Below are 22,912 nucleotides of genomic sequence, written 5' to 3' on the forward strand. Positions count from 1 at the left end.
CCACGACCACTGTGTTTTCGTTTGAAGCTAAATCAACGTATTAATATAATGCCACTTAACCCTCCCATTAACTTTGGGGTCAATTTGACCCCATTCAATGTTTGACGTCTCGAAAAAAATGATTGACATTTATTTTTTTCTTCATATTTCATGACTTTTCATAATTTATTGGGGACAACTGGGAAAACATGAAATTCACATGATGATATGTTTTCACTGTCCTGAACACAACTTGTACGCATCGGTGTTCTTTGGGCTCAATTTGACCCCAGGCTGTTTTTCACTGAGTAAAACATATAAGAAATATCAACTAGTTTATTTATTTAAAGGCTATTTAGGTATCAACAAACAAACATAAAGTACCTGACACTTAAACTTGGGAAACAATATTAATTCTAATCATTTTCTGGAGGTTTTAACTGCTGTGGTCAAAAAGGGTAAAAGATGTTGGTGAATGTGAAGGTACCAGGAGGTTAATGCCTGTAAACGGTTAACTGGACCCTCATGAGAGCTGTTTGGGTATTTATATTGTGCTTTACATGACGTCCATCTTATTAGGTCACTTGTTTTCCCAGTAATAAAGACGGATGTTACCTTAGCCCACTTACTCTATGGTCGGTTGTTTAGATGTTGGAAAGACGGTGAGCTCTTTGTTTGCTTTTGGCCTCAGACATGGAACAAGTGAGAGGAATTGAGCTGAACGTTATTCATACTTGAAAGTGCCTATTTCTATTCTTTCAATGTCGATTAAACGGCACTGTCATCCTGTTTGTGTTTTTCTTGGTCAGAAAAATAAATGTAGTCAAAGAACTCTGGTGTTGAGGTACCAGCAGTCTGCAGCAGTGCGCCTGGGTCGAGTCCTTCCTGTGCTCAGCTACAATAAACCATGTTCTTCATAATTCAGTGTTATCAGTCCGAGTGAAATGAGGTTGTCAGGTTCCAGCTGAGGGTCCACCAGAGCCCATGCAGCCAGCAGCCGTTCCCCGACAGTGCATCTCATTTCACTCCCTCCTCGCTCTGTTTCCCCAGAAATGAGGGAAGTTGTCAGATGAGGGGAAAAGGTACGAGTGCCTGGAAAAAGAATGTCTCGATGACGTTCCCTGGTATGGAGGACTCAAAATGACTTAAGTATAAATAAATAAATAAATAAATGCATGAATAAATACAAGAATAAATGAATAAATGCTTAAATAAATGTATAAATAAATAAATGAATGCTTAAATAAATGTATAAATAAATACAAGAATAAATGTATAAATACAGAAATAAATACAGCAATTAATATATATAAGTTATAACTCAACAGGACATCATTAAATAAATGTATTTCTACATTTCTGTATTTCTTCATTTAATTATATCTCTATTTATGTGTCCACACGTATTTCTTCATTTATTTATGTGTGACATTTACGTGTCCGTATATTCAAATGAGCTGGGCGGTCCGAACCTCGTTGTTGAACAGGATTGGTCAAGTCAGGGAGCAAGACAGAAGCAATCGATCCCTACACTTGGATCTGTAGACGAACAGCGTTTATTATGCATTCTTGTCTGTACATTCTAAATACTACTGTTGAGTCACGGAATGTAATTTAAGGATGTTTTCAGCCGAGAAGTTAGTTGTTTAAGCATCAAATCTGTGGTCGGTTTATCGAGATTCAGCCTAATAAGGATATACGACGGAGATTTGAGGTCCTGCTCGCGGGACCTCTGAGCTCCGGGCGGTCAGCGCGCTGTGTGGCCGCCGAGAGAAGCCTGATCTCGGCAGGACTTTTTGAAATGCTCCGCTGGCTCTGACGTCTCCGTAGCGGCTAAACATGAGATATAATTAGGTTTTTGAGGATCTAAAGAGCACAACGAGTTTATTATTTACTAAAAGATAACGTTACGTCAATTTGACTGAGGGTTAAGATTCATAACTTCATATTGTAGCGACCCTGGGTCAGGAAAGCTACGAGACGTTGTATATGTATTATCGTTTATTCGTAGCCTACGCCAAACAACAGTGAACACCGCAACACATTCTACTCCACTGTAAATTATTTTACAGTGAATAATTTGAGTAAATTCATGCGCAAGAACAGTTGATGTGGTGACGTCACAAGACCAGAAAGACCGTCCTGCGTCCTCGAGAGTCTGGACTCCCAAAACCAGACTCCCAAGACCAGACTCCAAAGACCAGACTCCAAAAGAACACGAGTCTGTACTCAGTGTTCTTGGAATTGATAAACGGCTGAAGTCAAAAAGCTGTCGAGGCTAAGTTCTGCTAACGGTGAGCTGAGCGAGTCAACTTCAGCGTCATGTGCCAGGCAGAAGTAGTAGAGCACAACACACCAGGTGCATCACACTCCTGTGACCAATCATGCTTTAGACAGAGGTTCGGACCGCCCCAGCTCATTTGAATATACGGACACGTAAATGTCACACATAAATAAATGAAGAAATACAGAAATGCAGAAATATATTTATTTAATGATGTCTTGTTGATTTATAACTTATATTTATTCATTCCTGTATTTATTTATTTATTTATACATTTATTTAAGCATTTATTTATTTATTTATACATTTATTTATTTATTTATACATTTATTTAAGCATTTATTTATTCATTTATACATTTATTTAAGCATTTATTTATTTATTCTTGTATTTATTCATGCATTCATTTATTTATTTATTTATACTTAAGTCATTTTAAGTCCTCCATACCCTGGAGCCCCATGTCGCTCTGTCAGCCAGGTGCCTCGCCCCCAGATCTACAGGAGCTGGAAGTCACCGAGAGCAGTCCCAACGTCTCGTTGCACAAAAGATTCAGCAGAAGTTTTTAGGCTTTAAAGTACCTGACACTTAAACTTGGGAAACAATATTAATTCTAATCATTTTCTGGAGGTTTTAACTGCTGTGGTCAAAAAGGGTAAAAGATGTTCGTGAATGTGAAGGTACCAGGAGGTTAATGCCTGTAAACGGTTAACTGGACCCTCATGAGAGCTGTTTGGGTATTTATATTGTGCTTTACATGACGTCCATCTTATTAGGTCACTTGTTTTCCCAGTAATAAAGATGGATGTTACCTTAGCCCACTTACTCTATGGTCGGTTGTTTAGATGTTGGAAAGACGGTGAGCTCTTTGTTTGCTTTTGGCCTCAGACATGGAACAAGTGAGAGGAATTGAGCTGAACATTATTCATACTTGAAAGTGCCTATTTCTATCCTTTCAATATCGATTAAACGGCACTGTCATCCTGTTTGTGTTTTTCTTGGTCAGAAAAATAAATGTAGTCAAAGAACTCTGGTGTTGAGGTACCAGCAGTCTGCAGCAGTGAGCCTGGGTCGAGTGCTTCCTGTGCTCAGCTACAATAAACCATGTTCTTCATAATTCAGTGTTATCAGTCCGAGTGAAATGAGGTTGTCAGGTTCCAGCTGAGGGTCCACCAGAGCCCATGCAGCCAGCAGCCGTTCCCCGACAGTCTGCATCTCAATTCACTCCCTCCTCGCTCTGTTTCCCCAGAAATGAGGGAAGTTGTCAGCTGAGGGGAAAAGGTACGAGTGCCTGGAAAAAGAATGTCTCGATGACGTTCCCTGGAGCCCCATGTCGCTCTGTCAGCCAGGTGCCTCGCCCCCAGATCTACAGGAGCTGGAAGTCACCGAGAGCAGTCCCAACGTCTCGTTGCACAAAAGATTCAGCAGAAGTTTTTAGGCTTGGTAGCAGAAACTATTCTATCCTGATGTTGAGCCAATTGTACAGCTGACGGAGCGCCGAGGCCCTCTAGTGGTGATGTTAGGGAGCTGAAAACAACCGTTAAGCAAAAAGAAATGTTCATTTAGTTCAGATGTTAAAATAATTTTACAAGACAAAGAATTAAAACAATTCATTTGAGATGAGATCACATCTGTTTACAAAGTTATTTACACACATTCACAATATGAACTAGTTTAATAGTCCCACAGTATGTTTCTTAAACTCTGCGACGCCAAAGGACTTTAACTATTGAGTGTTTGTCTTAAGCCAGGGGTCCCCAGACTGTTTCCTGTGAGGGCCACATCACTGTCCCCTTCTCTGATGGGGGTCAGGGGTCAGTTTGTAACAGAACAAGTGTGACGATCTCAGGGTGCCTAAATGTAAACATGTATTGTTTTCCAGAAAGCCACATAACCAAATATTAATAACCCTTTCAGGGATCTTCACAGAAAAAAAAGTCAGGAAATAAATAACACTATTTATTCTCTTACCGAACCTTATTGCCATTATTCCGTTCTATTTGACAGGGCTAGTCGAGGATTTGCGTGGCCAGACTGAGAAATAAATATTATATATATATATTTTTTACATCAGATTGCGTCTCTGGTATTGTTCAGGGGGCCGTATCCGGCCCGCGGGCCTTAGTTTGGGGACCACTGGTCTTAAGTATGCAGTCAGACCCGTTCCTCACCTCACCGTACCTGTACGTACGGGTGTGAAGAGCAGAACTCTGAACGTCAGGAAATCAAAGAACATTTACAAAACAGTACAAAACAATCCCATCAGCATGTTTTATACATGTAACCTCTCACCTCTAAACTAAACACACGACACCACCTGTGAAACACTACATTTCAATCCAGTTGTATTCACACTGTCATCATTCATGTGCACTCCCTTTTTTTGACTATTTACAAGACATTTTAGATGAGATATTAGACATTGCTGTTAACAAAAGAGATGCGTGTTGAATTGATTTCCTGTTATCAGGGAATAATTGCACAATTGACTCGGTTTGATCTTTAAACACACAAAGAATGGCATGTATGCAACAGTATATCTTCTGCTTTTACTGTGGGATATCTGTATCTGTATGTCTTGTCATATCTGCAGTGTTCTCAGTAAAGCAGTCACTTTAATCATCATACATTCAGATCATTCAAATCGAGTTAAGTCCAACATGAACTGTAAACACCCGTCGGTGTGGGCGGACAGGAGAGCTAGCTGTCTCTGGTGAACTCCGGCGCCTCCGGCACCATGCCGACCTCCAGGCTGCCCGGCATCTCCAGGCCCAGAGCGGGGTGGCACGGCTGGGTGAAGCGCTGGCAAAAAGAGCCCAACAACTGACCGCTTTGGGCGTTATAGAAAGACAACCGGCCCAGCTGGTAATCCAGGAGCGTCCCGACCCGCTCGGGCATCTCGACCACACACACGGTGGCCTGGACGTCCTTGTGGAGCAGCTGATACCTGCAGCTGGAGAGAGAGCAGAGAAAGGAGGATTCAGAAGACCAAAGGGGGGACTGTGAATGGGGGGGGGGTATGCATACCCTGATGGTGTCGGGATGCACTGTAGACACCAGGACAAGGTGTCTTCCCCCAGTGGGCTGCTCCTATTGGCTGTGTCGTATGCCACTCCGAGCCTGTAAGCCGTGCTCCCTGACACGAGGGTCTCCCAGTAGTGATGTCCTTTTGCCGGCAACAACTCACCCAGGATGGACGGACACCTAGGACACACACACACACACACACACACACACACACACACACACACACACACACACACACACACTCACACTCTGGTTTACGGATATTCTTTCAGAGCGGAGGTGGTGGGAGCAGACGGAGACTCACGGCGTGTCCGTCGGCGGCGCCCTGCAGTGCAGAGCGGGCCGGTCCACCGACAGCTCCAGAGCGGGGTGAGCCGAGGCTTTCAGGAGGTGGAACCTCGTCCCTGAAAACAGTAACGGGGAGAAGAAAATAATTCAATTCAATTCAGTTTATTTGTAGAGCCCATTTTCACAAATTACAAACTCCCCTCAGAGTGCTTTACAATCTGTACACATAGACATCCCTGACCTTTGACCTTTGACCTCACATGGGATCAGGAACAACTCCCAAACAACCCTTCAGGGTAAAAGGTCAGAACCCTTGAGGAGAGAACAGAGGAGGATCCCTCTCCAGGATGGACAGGTGTCATAGATGTCATGTGACCAGAAGGAATCATGACACACTAATTAAAACACAGGAACAACACAATGAAGATGACAGAGTGGATGAAGAGTTGGTAGTCGGCATATTCCACCATCCAGACCTCCACGGTCCATCAGGTGGAGGTAGAGAGGAGGAGTGGGCGGAGTCTCAGCAGGGGGCGGAGTCTCAGCAGGGCCATGGCGTAGTTGAGTTTAATAATGTGTAAATGCGTAAAGGAAACTACACTAGTTGTGTTTTTGTATTTGTGTCGTGTTCCACACAAACAGAAGAACACACACAGTTCAAGTCAGCGCTCCGGTACCTTTGGTGGAGATGAGCGCCGCCTCGCTCGGCTCGCTGGCCCCAGACTCGTTCACAGCTCTGATGTAGAACAGATAGTTTTCATTGGGCTGCAGGAGAACCTTTTGCTCGCAGCTTCTGATGCCCGAGATGGACCTGGGAGTGCATGCACACATATTGATTACATGATATCTAGAGAGATTTGTCCAGCCAGTCTGGTCAAGAAGTATGATGATTGGTTTGGATTCACTCTATTGTCATTGCAGAGAGTCCAGGTACACAGAGTACAGGTACACAGAGTACAGGTACACAGAGTCCAGGTACACAGAGTACAGGTACACAGAGTCCAGGTACACAGAATACAGGTACACAGAGTCCAGGTACACAGAGTCCAGGTACACAGAGTCCAGGTACACAGAGTCCAGGTACACAGAGTCCAGGTACACAGAGTACAGGTACACAGAGTCCAGGTACACAGAGTACAGGTACACAGAGTCCAGGTACACAGAGTCCAGGTACAGAGGCAACGACATGTATCCTCTGCATTTAACCCCTCCTTAGTCATGAAGGAGCAGTGGCTGCAGTGATGCGCCCGGGGAGCAACTGGGGGTTCAGTGCCTTGCTCATGGACACTTAGACTTGTAACTAATGGGGAGAGCGGGGATCGAACCGACGACCTTGGGGTTGCAGGACGACCCCCTGACCCCCCTGAGCTGCAGCCGCCCCGCTCTTTATACTCTTATGTTAGATAATTTTTTACTTTGTTGGAACCCAACCTGATGAGATTTCCTAATATGTTCATTGACTGCACTTTTCTCTCCGTTTCCCTCCAGAACCCACCTGAGCCCGGCTCCCTCCACTTCGTACTGGCGACAGTACTCCAGGGTGTAGCTCTGTGCAGGCGTCTGATTGGCTGAGCTCCACCGCAGCGTCGCTGAATCCCACATGACGGTACAGCGCTCCGTCTCGATCACCGGCACTGATGGAGCTGCCACGAGGAGAACACGTCAACAACACGCGTGTAGAGAACACGTCACGTCAACAACACGCATGTAGAGAACACGTCACGTCAACAACACGCGTGTAGAGAACACGTCACGTCAACAACACGCGTGTAGAGAACACGTCACGTCAACAACACACGTGTAGAGAACACGTCACGTCAACAACACGCGTGTAGAGAACACGTCACGTCAACAACACGCACGTAGAGAACACGTCACGTCAACAACACGCGTGTAGAGAACACGTCACGTCAACAACACGCATGTAGAGAACACGTCACATCAACAACACGCGCGTAGAGAACACGTCACGTCAACGACACGCATGTAGAGAACACGTCACGTCAACAACACACGTGTAGAGAACACATCATGTCAACAACACGCGTGTAGAGAACACATCATGTCAACGACACACATGTAGAGAACACGTCACGTCAACAACACGCATGTAGAGAACACGTCACGTCAACAACACGCATGTAGAGAACACGTCACGTCAACAACACACATGTAGAGAACACATCATGTCAACAACACGCACGTAGAGAACACGTCACGTCAACAACACGCGTGTAGAGAACACGTCACATCAACAACACGCACGTAGAGAACACGTCACGTCAACACGCATGTAGAGAACACGTCACGTCAACAACACGCACGTAGAGAACACGTCACATCAACAACACGCATGTAGAGAACACATCATGTCAACGACACGCGTGTAGAGAACACGTCACGTCAACAACACGCGTGTAGAGAACACGTCACGTCAACAACACGCATGTAGAGAACACGTCACGTCAACGACACGCGTAGAGAACACGTCACGTCAACGACACGCGTGTAGAGAACACGTCACGTCAACGACACGCGCGTAGAGAACACGTCACGTCAACGACACGCGCGTAGAGAACACGTCACGTCAACGACACGCGTGTAGAGAACACGTCACATCAACGACACGCGTAGAGAACACGCCACGTCAACAACGCACGCTGTAGAGAACACGCCACGTCAACGACACGCTGTAGAGAACACGCCACGCCAACGACACGCCGCAGTAGAGAACACGCCACGTCAACGACACGCGCGTAGAGAACACGTCACGTCAACGACACGCGTAGAGAACACGTCACATCAACGACACGCGCGTAGAGAACACGTCACGTCAACGACACGCGCGTAGAGAACACGTCACGTCAACGACACGCGCGTAGAGAACACGCCACGCCAACGACACGCCGCGAGAGAACACGCCACGTCAACGACACGGCGTAGAGAACACGCCATCAACGACACGCGTAGAGAACACGCCACGTCAACGACACGCCAGAGAACACGCCACGTCAACGACACGCCAGAGAACACGCCACGTCAATTCACACGCCAGAGAACACGTCACGTCAACGACACGCGCGTAGAGAACACGTCACATCAACAACACGCGTGTAGAGAACACGTTACGTCAACACGCGTGTAGAGAACACGTCATGTCAACGACACGCGTGTAGAGAACACGTCACGTCAACGACACGCGCGTAGAGAACACGTCACGTCAACAACACGCGTGTAGATGCTGTGCTCTTAACCTCCTGTTGTCTTCACATGTACTAACATCTTTTACCCTTTTTGACCCCAGCAATTAAAACCTCCAGAAAATGATTAGAATTAGTATCGTTTCCCAAGTTTAAGTGCCAGGTACTTTGTGTTTGTTTGTTGACGACCTAAATAGCCTTTAAATAAATAAAAAAGTTGATATTATTATACTTATATGTTTTACACAGTGAAAAACAGCCTGGGGTCAAATTGAGCCCAAAGAACACCGATGCGTACAAGTTGTGTTCAGGACAGTGAAAACATATCATCATGTGAATTTAATGTTTTCCCAGTTGTCCCCAATAAATTAGGAAAAGTCATGAAATATGAAGCAAAAAATAATGTTAATCATTTTTTTAGAGACGTCAAACATTGAATGGGGTCAAATTGGCCCCAAAGGTCACAGGAGGGTTACATTAACAATCCAAACTTGCTTCAAGAAACCAGTAAAACGGTATAAAATGAAGCTTTCCATTTTGTGACTGACCGGTTGTGAAGGCGAGTCTGTCGCTGGGCAGAGAGCAGCCCGTGTAGTTCACCGCCATCACCCACACCCTGTAGGCCTTGTGAGGCTCCAGCTCCTCCAGGGCGCAGGAGCTCTCCTTCACCGTCACGCGGTACTCCTCGGACACCGCTGTGTGTTCCATCTTCAGTCAAACATGAACTTCATATCCACAAAAGCCAAACCCGTTAGAAATAATACAAGATAAAGGCCCTGTTGAGACTCCGCCCCCTGCTGAGACTCCGCCCACTCCTCCTCTACCTCCACATGATGTACAGTGGAGGTCTGGATGGTGGAATATGCCGACTACCAACTCTTCATCCACTCTGTCATCTTCATTGTGTTGTTCCTGTGTTTTAATGTGTGTGTAATGATTCCTTCTGGTCACATGACATCTATGACACCTGTCCATCCTGGAGAGGGATCCTCCTCTGTTCTCTCCTCAAGGGTTCTGACCTTTTACCCTGAAGGGTTGTTTGGGAGTTGTTCCTGATCCCATGTGAGGTCAAAGGTCAAAGGTCAGGGATGTCTATGTGTACAGACTGTAAAGCACTCTGAGGGGAATTAGTAATTTGTGGAAATGGACTGTACAAATAAACTGAATTGAACTGAATTGAATAATAAACTATGACTGTTGGAGCTATATATTTTGACATTTGTATTTAGTTTTATTGTAAAGCAATATTGATGATTCATTGCTTATTTATTTATCGTCAGTGATTTATAGTTGTATTTGATTTCTAAGGCCAAATGGCCACTCCAGTTACCATGGACTACTGAGCGCCCTCCTGGACGGAGTTACCTCCCTGAGGATCCTCCATGCAGTAGACCTGGAAGCAGTCGATGATATCTCCGGGGTTGACCTTCCAGTAAACGGTGACGCTGGTGCTGGAGGCGGAGCCTGGCTCCTGAGGCTGCAGCGTCGGCCTCTGAGGCACTGCGGCGCAGACCAGGAGACACACGGTTAATAACGGCCACATGTTTGCACCTGGCACACGCCGTCTGGCAGGTGAATCTGAAGATGTGTTGGTGTCGGAGCTACCTGGGATTCCCTTGCGCTGGGCGAGCGCTGGGCTCGACGGGTTGGCCCTGGCAGAGTCCTCAAACAGCAGGAGCCCTTTGGGCCCCAGCTCCAGTGACATGGCTGAGTCCAGAGCTGCCTTGAGACTGACCACACACACAGACACACACACACACACACACACACACACACAGACACACACACGCACGCACACACACACACACACACACACACACAGACACACACACACACACACACACACACACACACACACACACACGCACGCACACACACGCACACACACACACAGACACACACACACACACACGCGTCAAAAAGGTTATCTCTCCACCTCCCTCTTTGGTCTCCCCCACAAACTCCTCCCTGAGCTCCAACTGGTCCATCATCACCAACACATCCTCCTGTTCTCCAGCAGCTCCACTGGCTTTGCCTTTAAGATCCTCCTCCATGCAGTCGAGGCCTCCACGGCCTCGCCCCTCCACGGCCTCGCCCCTCCACGGCCTCGCCCCACGACCGCCCTCCACGGCCTCGCCCTCCACGACCTCGCCCCTCCCGCCTCGCCCCTCCGCGACCTCGCCTCCGCGACCTCGCCCTCCGACTCGCCCCTCCGCTGCCTCGCCCTCGCCGCCTCGCCCCCGCTCGCCTCCACGGCCTCGCCCCTCCGCGACCTCGCCCCTCCGCGGCCTCGCCCCTCCACGACCTCGCCCCTCGCGACTCGCCCCTCCACGACCTCGCCTCCTCGCCCCTCCACGCTCGCCTCCGCCTCGCCCGCCTCCGCGACCTCGCCCCTCCGACCTCGCCCCTCCACGACCTCGCCCCTCCACGACCTCGCCCTCCACGACCCGCCTCGCCCCTCCACGGCCCCGCCCCTCCGCGACCTCGCCCCTCCGCGACCTCGCCCCTCCACGACCTCGCCCCTCCACGACCTCGCCCCTCCACGACCTCGCCCCTCCACGACCTCGCCCCTCCGCGACCTCGCCCCTCCACGACCTCGCCCCTCCACGACCTCGCCCCTCCACGACCTCGCCCCTCCGCGACCTCGCCCCTCCGCGACCTCGCCCCTCCGCGACCTCGCCCCTCCGCGGCCTCGCCCCTCCACGACCTCGCCCCTCCACGACCTCGCCCCTCCGCGGCCTCGCCCCTCCACGACCTCGCCCCTCCACGACCTCGCCCCTCCACACCTGTCTCACCTCCTCCAAATCAGCAGGTCCTCCATCGACCTGACTGACCCCCAGCTCGTCTGTCCACCACTCTGCCCCTCTGGAACTCTCCCCCCCCCCCCCCTGACATCAGAAACACTGCCTCAATCTTTTTATTCAAAACCCACCTCAAAACTCACCTCTGAGGCCGTCCTCTGCCTGACGTGTTCCCCTCTTTTTAACTGCTCTGCAATTTTAATTGTGTCCATCCTTGAACTGTTTTTAACGTGTTATACGGCGACCTCGAGTGCCTTGAAAGGCGCCTTATAAAATAAATGTATTATTATGATTATATTCAAACTCCAGATAACATGGCAGGTTAATTGGAGGAGTTTGACTGGAAGGCCGTATATGTGAGTGAGCTTTGAAAATGAAGCAAGCTGTACTCGTGACTTCTACTAATGTCTTATTACTTTCCGGTGACTTCAACCCCCTTATAAAATAAATGTATGATTATTATTATTAGTATCTACTGAGCAGAGCATAGGTAGCTCTGCAGGTCAAGCATTAACTGGTTAGAAACACAACGAGCTCACACTCCATTCCCGGAGACCACGTTACCTTGCGCTGATGTCTTCAGGTGACTAGTGGAGAACAGATTGAAAAGGAAACGTTTCAGACATTTGACATACAGCCTTATTATTGTCTGCATGTGAAACCACTCATCAATCATGGTTTATTATAAAATAATGCAGACAAAGTATGTATGTATGTGTGTATGTGTATATATGTATGCATATATATATATATATGTGTGTATATGTATGTACAGGACTGTCTCAGAAAATTAGAATATTGTGATAAAGTTCTTTATTTTCTGTAATGCAATTAAAAAAACAAAAATGTCATGCATTCTGGATTCATTACAAATCAACTGAAATATTGCAAGCCTTTTATTCTTTTAATATTTAATAATTTTTTAATTGCATTACAGAAAATAAAGAACTTTATCACAATATTCTAATTTTCTGAGACAGTCCTGTATGTATGCGTATATATGTATGCATATATATATATGTGTGTATATGTATGTATGTGTATATATGTATGCATATATATATATATATATATGTGTGTATATGTATGTATGTATGCGTATATATGTATGCATATATATATATATGTGTGTATATGTATGTATGTATGCGTATATATGTATGCATATATATATATATGTGTATATGTATGTATGTATATATGTATGCATATATATATATATATATATGTGTATATGTATGTATGTATGCGTATATATGTATGCATATATATATATATATGTGTGTATATGTATGTATGTATGTGTATATATGTATGCATATATATATATATATATCTAGATATATGTGTGTATAAGTATGTATGCGTATATATGTATGCATATATATATATATGTTTGTATATGTATGTGTGTGTATGTATTTATATATTTATATTTATATTGTTTTTTATTTTCTTTGTTATTTTTTCTTTATTTTATATTAATTTTCTGATTTATTTGATATTTATTTAGGATAGGAATATATCAGCATTTTTTGCTTCTACCTATACCTTTTCAGTCTTTCTGTTTTGTATATTATATAGAATAATATTGTCTTGTATTTGATTGACTGAATAATATAAAATACAAACACAAGCAGCCTCGCCACCCACCCGCGCGTCGGTCTCGGCCTCCCTGGCGGTCGTGTCCAGCGTGGCCTTGGCGGTGTCGATGCTCTCCTGGAAGGCGACAATCTGGTCGTAGAGCTGCTCCAGTTTGGCCTTCTTCTCCTCCTCCATGCTGACGGACATGTTGTTGTACTGCTCCATCACCACAGCCATCATCTCCTCATTCTGGGCCTGCATCGCCGCCTCGCTCTCCACACACTGGTCCTGGCCGAGGGAAGAAAATCAGAGTGATTACTATTATATTTACGCATGTAATAGTGTGCATGGTGTCATTTAATGTGTTGTGAAGACAATAAACTGATCTAATGGCAAATATTTTTGTAAATAAAGATGGGTGAGTTTTTACCTCTACAGAGTTGTAGGCCAGTTCGAGCTCAGACACCAGGTCCTCGATGTTCTCCGACCTCTCCTGAAGCTCTGAGATCCAGTCGCTCAGCTTCACCTGGAACACAGTGACACGCGCAGATCATATTCAGATAATGTTCAGATCATATTCAGATCATATTCAGATAATATTCAGATGATATTCAGATAATATTCAGATAATATTCAGATAATGTTCAGATAATATTCAGATAATATTCAGATCATATTCAGATCATATTCAGATAATGTTCAGATAATATTCAGATCATGCTCAGATAATATTCAGATAATATTCAGATAATGTTCAGATCATATTCAAATAATATTCAGATCATATTCAGATCATATTCAGATCATGTTCAGATAATATTCAGATCATATTCAGATCATATTCAGATCATATTCAGATAATGTTCAGATAATATTCAGATAATACTCAAAGCAATGCTGAACACATTGCTTTGAGTTCCTGCAACTCAATTCAGAGTTAATTGATGAAGACGCTCGTCTGTTGATGTTGATGTGTTAACTACTTTAAAACATTTTTATTTTATTTTATTTGTTATGTAACGCAGTGACGATTAGTCAGAGTAGACTACTTTTTAATTGACCTACTTTTTAAAAGTATATTATTACTTAACTTTTAAATATCTTTAAAGTTACAGTACATTTACTTGAGTACAATATTCGAGTACATTTCCCACATATCACAAGGAAGCAGGAATTAAAAGACAGGTTTACATTTTTTGTAATTCTTACTCGATATAATACTTTCATGCCCATATTTAAAAATATATATATTTATTGTAACTAATCCTGTCCTACTCCAGAACAAGCAAGTGCATAGTACATAATAACTCCTGAAATGTGCATGGGAATATTGTAATAAAACGATAGAAAAAAGAAAAACAATCTATCCTTTGAAAGATGTTGATTGCACTGACTAGATATGATCAACGCGCACCACCAGTGGAGATATCTGAAATAGGATTTTTATTAAAGGAGTTTGATGGATGTGTTTGATGGAGATGAAAGCTCCTTTCTGTTATTATTTAGACCAAGTTTTGCAAACCATGTTCTCAACCTTTTCAATGCTGAAATAAAACTGGTATTATACCTTTTTTAAAATGTTATAGCTGTCAATATTTCACATTAATACAACTTCCCACATGCACGCGACCCGGTTCAAATATAATCTTTGTTCGTTTCAGGTTTCCTTTGATTTAGATGTGAGATACTTTACTGTGATTGTTCATCAAACATGTGTCACTTCACCTGCGTTGTCTCACGTATCATCACAGATTACAGAAACACGTGGAATATGTCTCTACTTTAAAAAGTTAAAAAGTGGGTTGATTAAAAATATGTATTTTTAATTGTTAGATGGTGCTGTGACCTTAATACAGATTACAAAAACAGATGGCTGACCCTGTACTGACCCTGTACTGACGTGTGTGTGTGTGTGTGTGTGTGTGTGTGTGTGTCATATCAGTTTCCACTTGATGATGTCACACTGGACCTTCTCACGAATCAAAGCGGAGCATTACATCACACCGGTTCAATGTGCTTGGCTTCAGCCCGACGGCAGCCTGCAACATGAATGACAAGTAAAAGTTTATTTGCTCTAAAAATGTAAGTATCTTAAATCTATTTTGAACATTTTGTAATCCTTGTCATATTAATTGATAATGGTAGTAATAAGGTGCCCTTATTTGAATCATTTGATCCTCAAAGTTGTACATTACCAAATCCAGAGTTATTGTGCTTCCTCCCTTCGTGTGAAGAGGTTAGTGCGCATGCTCTTTGCGCTTTATGATGCACTTATAAAGATCCAGATTTTTCCCCCCTGAATTGTAAACTCCAAAGTCAATATTTTGTTTTGCTTCATGCGCCAATGAGCAACTTCTGTCGCCATGCATGGGGCACCACCTCCTGCACCCAGTTCTGTTTCTGCCATCAGAATAAACTCTAAAGCAAAGCTCCCCACATCCCATCCCCCATCACCTTCATGTCCTCGTAGGCCCGGTCCACGGCGGTGACCTCGTGGCTGAGATGCTCTCCAGCCTCCTCCTCTGACAGCAGACGTCCGCAGGTGAGACAGAACCTGTCCGTCCGCTGCGGCTCGGCAGCCGGTGGAGCCCGCCTCTCGTCCTCCGCCTCGACGATCTCGTAGTCGGCCTCTATGAGCTCATCATCTGGGGACGGATCCAAGACTTCCTCTTGCTTCTCCTCCATCTCCATCCTCTCATCTTTCTCAGACTCGGGCTTCGGTTCCTCTGAATTTTTCTGCGTTTCGGGTTCCGCCATCTCTTCGGCTTCTCGTTTGTATATTATCTCGTATCCGAGCTCGTCAACGATGACCTCCGCAGCCTCTCGCTCCGTCTTGTGTTCTCCGTCCTCTCGGTGCAGATCCACCTCTGGACTTGAAGGCTCCGTACCAATGCTGGTTCCTGGGGCGTCGTCCACCTTGTGAATCTCTGCTCCCCACTTATGATCCTCGCCGTGCAGCTCGGACAAATCCTCACGGGGAGTAAAGCTCCTCGGAGAGGAACACACGCCCTCCTCTTCCTCAAAGTCCTTCACCATCTGCTCCCCTGTGCAGGCCTCCTCCGCGGGCGCTGGAGCAGCGTACCGACCGTCTCCCTCGTTTCCCGGGCGTGCGTCTTCCTTTAGAGTTACATCCGGTTCTCCCTCCGGTTCCCCCTCCGGTTCCCCTCCGCCATCGTTTCTTCATCTGGTGCCTGAGGGGTGTGTGTGCGCGGCGGGGGGGCGAGACGTCCACATGCGATGTCGGGTTCGGAGAGAGCGACTGCGTCACGTGAAGTCTTCTCTGATGACCGACCGATCTCGATGTCCATCTCTACAACGTGTCCTTTGGGGACAAGGAGGATGAACTCTTCCCTCGCGCTCGCCGTCTCGGTCCCAGTGTCCTCCGTGGGTGTTTCATCTTTGGCTTCAGTTATCGGCTCCTGTTGCTGCTGCTCGGATTCAATAATTGTTTTATCCGAATCCTCTTTTACTTCATCCGGCATCGCAGGTTCGCTTACCTCACTTGAAATCTCTGCTTTGACGTCCGACTCGCCTTCGGTCGTGAGTTCCGGCGACTGGTTCCCTCCTGCCGGGTCCTCTGATGGAACGCCGTGTTTTTCTCCTCCTTTCGCCGTTTGAACATCCGCCGCCTCGACACTCGCCGCCTCCTGAAGATCGATCCGAACGTGAGTCCGGATCTCGTTTTCATCCGCTGCCTTTTCAATCACCTGCACTAACGCCTGTAGAGCAGAATCGCAGTCGGCGATGACCTCCACAGGTGCAGCATCTCCGGGAACAACTGCAGCAGCTTCTTCCTCCTCGCACGCGGATGTTTCAGCGGGTTCCTCTCCTCCGGTAGAGGTGAGCGTTTCCTGTCTTTCAGTCTCTTTCGCTTCAGCCGAGGCGTCTGCTCGGGCCTCGGTTGAGTCCGTCTCATCGGCAGCCTCCTCAGACAAACTGCTCTCGCTGGTGATGTGAGCCGCCTCGCTGCCTCCGGGTCCTTCCACAGCCGTGTCCTCTGCTCCGTGCACAACCCCCTGAGCGGTTTGTTCTCCCACCTCCTGAGTCTGACATGGCGGCTCAGTTTCAATAACACGAGTCGTTTCTTCTGGCACTTCTCTCTGCTCCTCTGTTTCCTCTACTTTACGTTCTACCTTTGGTGATTCATCAGCGCTGCTCTGAGGAGGCCCAGTCTGTGTCCCCTCCTGATCCTCTCTCAGCTTGGAGACCTGAATCGACTCGTCGGGGGCCTCTCCGACAGTCACCACGGGGACTTGTATTTCTTTCATCTCCTCTTTTGTCTCGGGAATTAATTCTCCTTTAAATGTGGCTGATTGTAAATCTTCATCTTCAACGCTGACCTCTCGGCCCTCTGTTTTATTCTTGTCCTCGTCTTCTTCATTGGCCACTCTTGTTAGACATCCTGTCATGTCAAACTCGCTCTGCGACCACATCGTCCTCCCCTCCCGCTCCTCCGCCACTGACTCTGGTTGAGCCTCCACTGCGGGAGTGTCATCCTTCAAAGTGAACTTCTCCAGGTACCCGTCTGCCTCCTCTGAATCTGAAAAACGTCTCTCGTACGTCTTCTCGGACGTCGAGCTCTCCGCCTCGGAGCGTTCCTCGTCGCTCGTCCTCCTCTCGCCGACGGCGTCCTCGTAAAGGTCCGAGTACATGAAGGACATGGCGGTCGGCTCATCGAGCAGGATCTGGTCGATGATCTTTGGGGGTCCAGAGGAGATGAAGATCGGCGTGAGGACGGTGTCTTCACCCCCAAACAACACGGAACCATTTTCCTTGAGAGATCTCTGGCTCGCCCGTCTCCTCCTCGTCCCGCTCTCCTCCTCCTCGTCTTCCCGCCGCTGTAATGCATGAGTAGGATCTCCTTCACCGTAGAAGACCACATCGAGGTGATCCCCCTCGATCTCCACATCCGTAACAAAGACAAAAGAGTCTTCCGATGCAGACGGGCTGTCTGCGGCGGCCTCGTCGGCTGGCTTTTGCTCCTCGACTTCGGGCTTCTCCCGTGGCTGTTGGGGTTCCTCCTGCAGCCCTGGAGCGTGTTCTCCAGGAACCACCACATCCACCAAGGTAAACTTCTCAAAGTAGTCCATGTCGCCAGAGCTTTCTGCCTCAGTGGGTTTGTGTCTGAGCTCCGGGTCCACTGATGGCTGAGAAGAGTCTTCCTTTGAGGAGAGATCACAATCAACAAGTCAATCTAGAGGACAAATGAGTCTTTAAAAACACATTTTACTAGACAAATTAATATTTTAGTCATTTCATTTATTGTGGATGGTGGGGAAAAAATCTGATTAATCCCAAACTAGTGTTGGAAATGAAAAGCCTCATTGTCAAACCACTGGTAGTATAGATACATTAATAAATACCTCTTGGTTATCCAGTAATTCCCCGTCGGTGGGCGGGGCATCGTGTCGTTGCCGTGTCCAGTCTTCTCTGTCTCGGGACCTGATCTTCGGCGTCTGGTCCAAATAAGACAAATTGTCCTGCAGCTCTGTGCTCTCTTCCTCGTCCACAGTGGGGAGTTTGGAGGGGACTCTGATGTTGAGGATCTCATAACCCTCTGAGATGAGATTAAACAGCTGCTGATCTTTGTTTTTGAGTTCCTCCAAGTCTGGCGCCGTTTCGTCTTTTTCTCGTTTGACATTGGGAAGAGAAATCTCGGCCATCTCGGGTCTCTCCGCTCCCAGGGCCGAAGCCGACCTTGAACTGCCAGGTCGACTCAGTCTGTCCCCCAGCCTGCTGCTCCTTCCAGATCTCGTCCTCCGACGGACTATTTGTTCCTCGTCGAAGACGATGGTGATCTTCCCTGCAGCTCCAGAGCCCTCCATGCTGTAGCCTTCAGCGATGGAGCTGGTTTCCGAGGCCCAGGGGGTAGAGCAGCGGCTGGAGGCCGTCTCCCAGACGATGCCGCTGTCTTCGCTCTGAACGGTTACCATGGAGAACGATGGATCCACCATCAGGCACTGGAACTTGGGCTTGACAAACGGGTCCTGGACAACCTCTCGCAGACTGGAAGAGCAAGAAATGGACAGTTAGAGGAAGGGAAGCAGGCCGTTTGTACAGTTCTCAAGAGGAGAGGACACGGCAACATTCTGCAGGAAGAGATCCTATTAGCCCAGAATCTGGAAATGCAAGAAGAGAACAAAACTAATCAAATCAAAACATCTCTGTGCAAGATGTGCCAGCATGGAAACCACCACCACCACCACCATCACAACCACCACCACCACCACCACAACCACCACCACCACCACCACCACCACCACCACCACCACCACCATCACCACCACCACCACCACCACCACCACCACCACCACCACCACCACCACCACCACCACCACCACCACCACCACCACCACCACCACCACCACCACCACCACCACAACCACCACCACCATCACCATCACCACCACCACCACCACCACCACCACAACCACCACCACCACCACCACCACCACCACCACCACCACCATCACCACCACCACCACCACAACCACCACCACCACCACCACCACCACCACACCACCACCATCACCACCACCACCACCACCACCACCATCACCACCACCACCACCACCACCACCACCACCACCACCACCACCACCACCACCACCACCACCACCACCACCACCACCACCACCACCACCACCACCACCACCATCACCACCACCACCACCACCACCACCACCATCACCACCACCACCACCACCACCACCACCACCACCACCACCATCACCACCACCACCACCACCACCACCATCACCACCACCACCACCATCACCACCACCACCACCACCACCATCACCACCACCACCACCACCACCACCACCACCACCACCACCACCACCACCATCACCACCACCACAACCACCACCACCACCACCACCACCACCACCACCACCACCACCCCCACCACCACCACCACCACCATCACCATCACCACCACCACAACCACCACCATCACCACAACCACCACCACCACCACCACCACCACCCCCACCACCACCACCACCACCATCACCACCACCATCACCACCACCACCACAACCACCACCACCACCACCACCACCACCATCACCACCACCACCACCACCACCACCACCACCACCACCACCACCACCATCACCACCACCACCACCACCACCACCACCACCACCACCACCACCACCACCACCACCACCACCATCACCACCACCACCACCACCACCACCACCACCACCATCTCCACCACCACCACCACCACCACCACCATCACCACCATCACCACCACCACCACCACCACCACCACCACCACCACCACCACCACCACCACCACCACCACCACCACCCCACCATCACCACCACCACCACCACCACCACCACCACCACCACCACCACCACCACCATCACCAGCACCACCACCACCACCACCACCACCACACCACCACCACCACCACCACCATCACCACCACCACCACCACCACCACCACCATCACCACCACCATCACCACCACCACCACCATCACCACCACCACCACCACCACCACCACCACCACCACCACCACCACCACCACCACCACCACCACCACCACCACCACCACCACCACCACCACCATCACCACCACCACCACCACCACCACCACCACCACCATCACCACCACCACCACCACCACCATCACCACCACCACCACCACCACCACCACCATCACCACCACCACCACCACCACCACCACCACCACCACCACCACCACCACCATCACCACCACCACCACCACCACCACCACCACCACCATCACCACCACCCCCACCACCACCACCACCATCACCACCACCACCACCACCACCACCACCACCACCACCACCACCACCACCACCACAACCACCACCACCACCACCACCACCACCACCACCACCACCACCACCACCACCACCACCACCACCACCACCACCATCACCACCACCACCATCACCACCACCACCACCACCACCACCACCACCACCACCACCACCACAACCACCACCACCACCACCACCACCACAACCACCACCATCACCACCACCACAACCACCACCACCACCACCACCACCACCATCACCACCACCACCATCACCACCACCACCACCACCACCATCACCACCACCACCACAACCACCACCACCATCATCACCACCATCACCACCACCACCACCATCACCACCACCACCATCACCACCACCACCACCACCATCACCATCACCACCACCACCACCACAACCACCACCACCACCATCACCACCACCACCACCACAACCACCACCACCACCACCATCACCACCACCACCACCACCACAACCACCACCACCACCACCACCACAACCACCACCACCACCATCACCACCACAACCACCACCACCACCATCACCACCACCATCACCACCCCCACCATCACCACCACCACCACCCCCACCATCACCACCACCACCATCACCACCACCACCACCATCACCACCCCCACCATCACCACCACCACCATCACCATCACCACCACCAACAATTCACGTTTTGCGGCAACTTAGCAAATCTAAGCTTAAAACGCCGGCTGATCTCAAGATGACTTGAGACATGTCGATCTGACATGAGACCAGAGCTAACCAGACCACAGGCTGCCGATGTGAGTGATGAGCTGAAAAGGTAATAATGATGCAGTGCGCTCGGAGCCGCCCCCCCTGGTATCGATACGGCTCGCCCCCTGCAGGGTTACAGCCAGGGGACGTCCCAAAGCGTCATTCATGTAATATTAGTAGAGATGCCTCGCCTTCCCAGATACATCAACATATCGGTGTCTCCTACTATTTATGACATGGCGAGGAAAACTAGAGCACCAAGTATGAAACATGATGAATAAGATGTAAAATATGGTGAATATCAGAATAGAGCTCCCTGCTGTGCCTCTCTGACAATGTAATGTAATTTTAAAAAACTGTCACTTGATGCATTGGTCCAGTCTCAATGTGTAAGACTTCTCTATTCAGTCTTTAAAGCAATATGTATTTGACTTGAGTACAGCAGAATCGAGTAGTTTCTCATACTCCATTCAATATTTCATGCAAAGATATCCTGGCAGAAAAGACGCCGCTTAAAGAGAAGTGGGCTACGTTTGAGGTTATTCTGCTGGCTAGCGAGCTCCAGTGTGTCAAGAACCTGTTTTTCAGTAGCTCCACCTCGTCTTCATCGTCCTGGCTGATGGCCTCTGAAGCCTCACTCTGACACTCCTGAAGCTCCGTCACCTCCGACTCCAGACTCTCACATTCCTCCATCGTCCTTATTTCCCCAATGTTCTTTTTTTGTGGTCGTATTGTCGAGTCCTCTCGATGTTTTCAGCCACTGTGATTTTGAAAAGGAGTCGGCGTGCCTGTTTGTGTCATTCTAAGTTGGGAGGGGTCCATCTGACTCAGCCAGGGACACAAATAGACTGAGTGGGGGGAGAAAAGAGGGGAGTGGAGCGGGAGCGGAGCAGTGAGAGGAGGGAGGTCTCACTGGGTCCAGAGTTTGCCGTTTGTTCACTTAATCTGTGAAGTTGTTAAGTCGTTGAACGTTTCATAAAAGATTACAAAATGATCCTTTGAGGAGGTCCGTGCCAGTGGCTCATAGTTGAGCGCGCCAGTGTGACTTTAAGATCAAAATCCCCCTCGCCAAGTTAAATATAGGCCATGTGCTGAAACGGTAACCCCCCCCCAGTGGCAACACGAAACGGGGCCTCCTCACCCTCACGTCGGCCAACGCAGTGATTCTC

General features: G+C 48.4%; 1 protein-coding gene across 1 annotated transcript; it reads right to left on the reverse strand.

Moving 5' to 3' along the window:
- Positions 1 to 3,858: 3,858 nt before the first annotated feature.
- cmya5 (cardiomyopathy associated 5) lies at positions 3,859 to 22,519 on the reverse strand. The gene is given in 15 exon segments (XM_056419256.1): positions 3,859 to 5,216; positions 5,291 to 5,467; positions 5,523 to 5,694; positions 6,256 to 6,389; positions 7,074 to 7,221; positions 9,327 to 9,473; positions 10,144 to 10,278; positions 10,384 to 10,508; positions 12,144 to 12,166; positions 13,233 to 13,451; positions 13,594 to 13,689; positions 15,618 to 16,291; positions 16,294 to 18,325; positions 18,527 to 19,169; positions 22,321 to 22,519. Coding segments are annotated over 15 exon segments (5,094 nt in total). The 5' UTR covers positions 22,437 to 22,519; the 3' UTR covers positions 3,859 to 4,963.
- Between the last annotated feature and the right edge of the window lie 393 nt (positions 22,520 to 22,912).

The sequence above is a fragment of the Pseudoliparis swirei genome, chromosome 7, assembly GCF_029220125.1.
Source record: "Pseudoliparis swirei isolate HS2019 ecotype Mariana Trench chromosome 7, NWPU_hadal_v1, whole genome shotgun sequence".
NCBI lineage: Eukaryota > Metazoa > Chordata > Actinopteri > Perciformes > Liparidae > Pseudoliparis > Pseudoliparis swirei.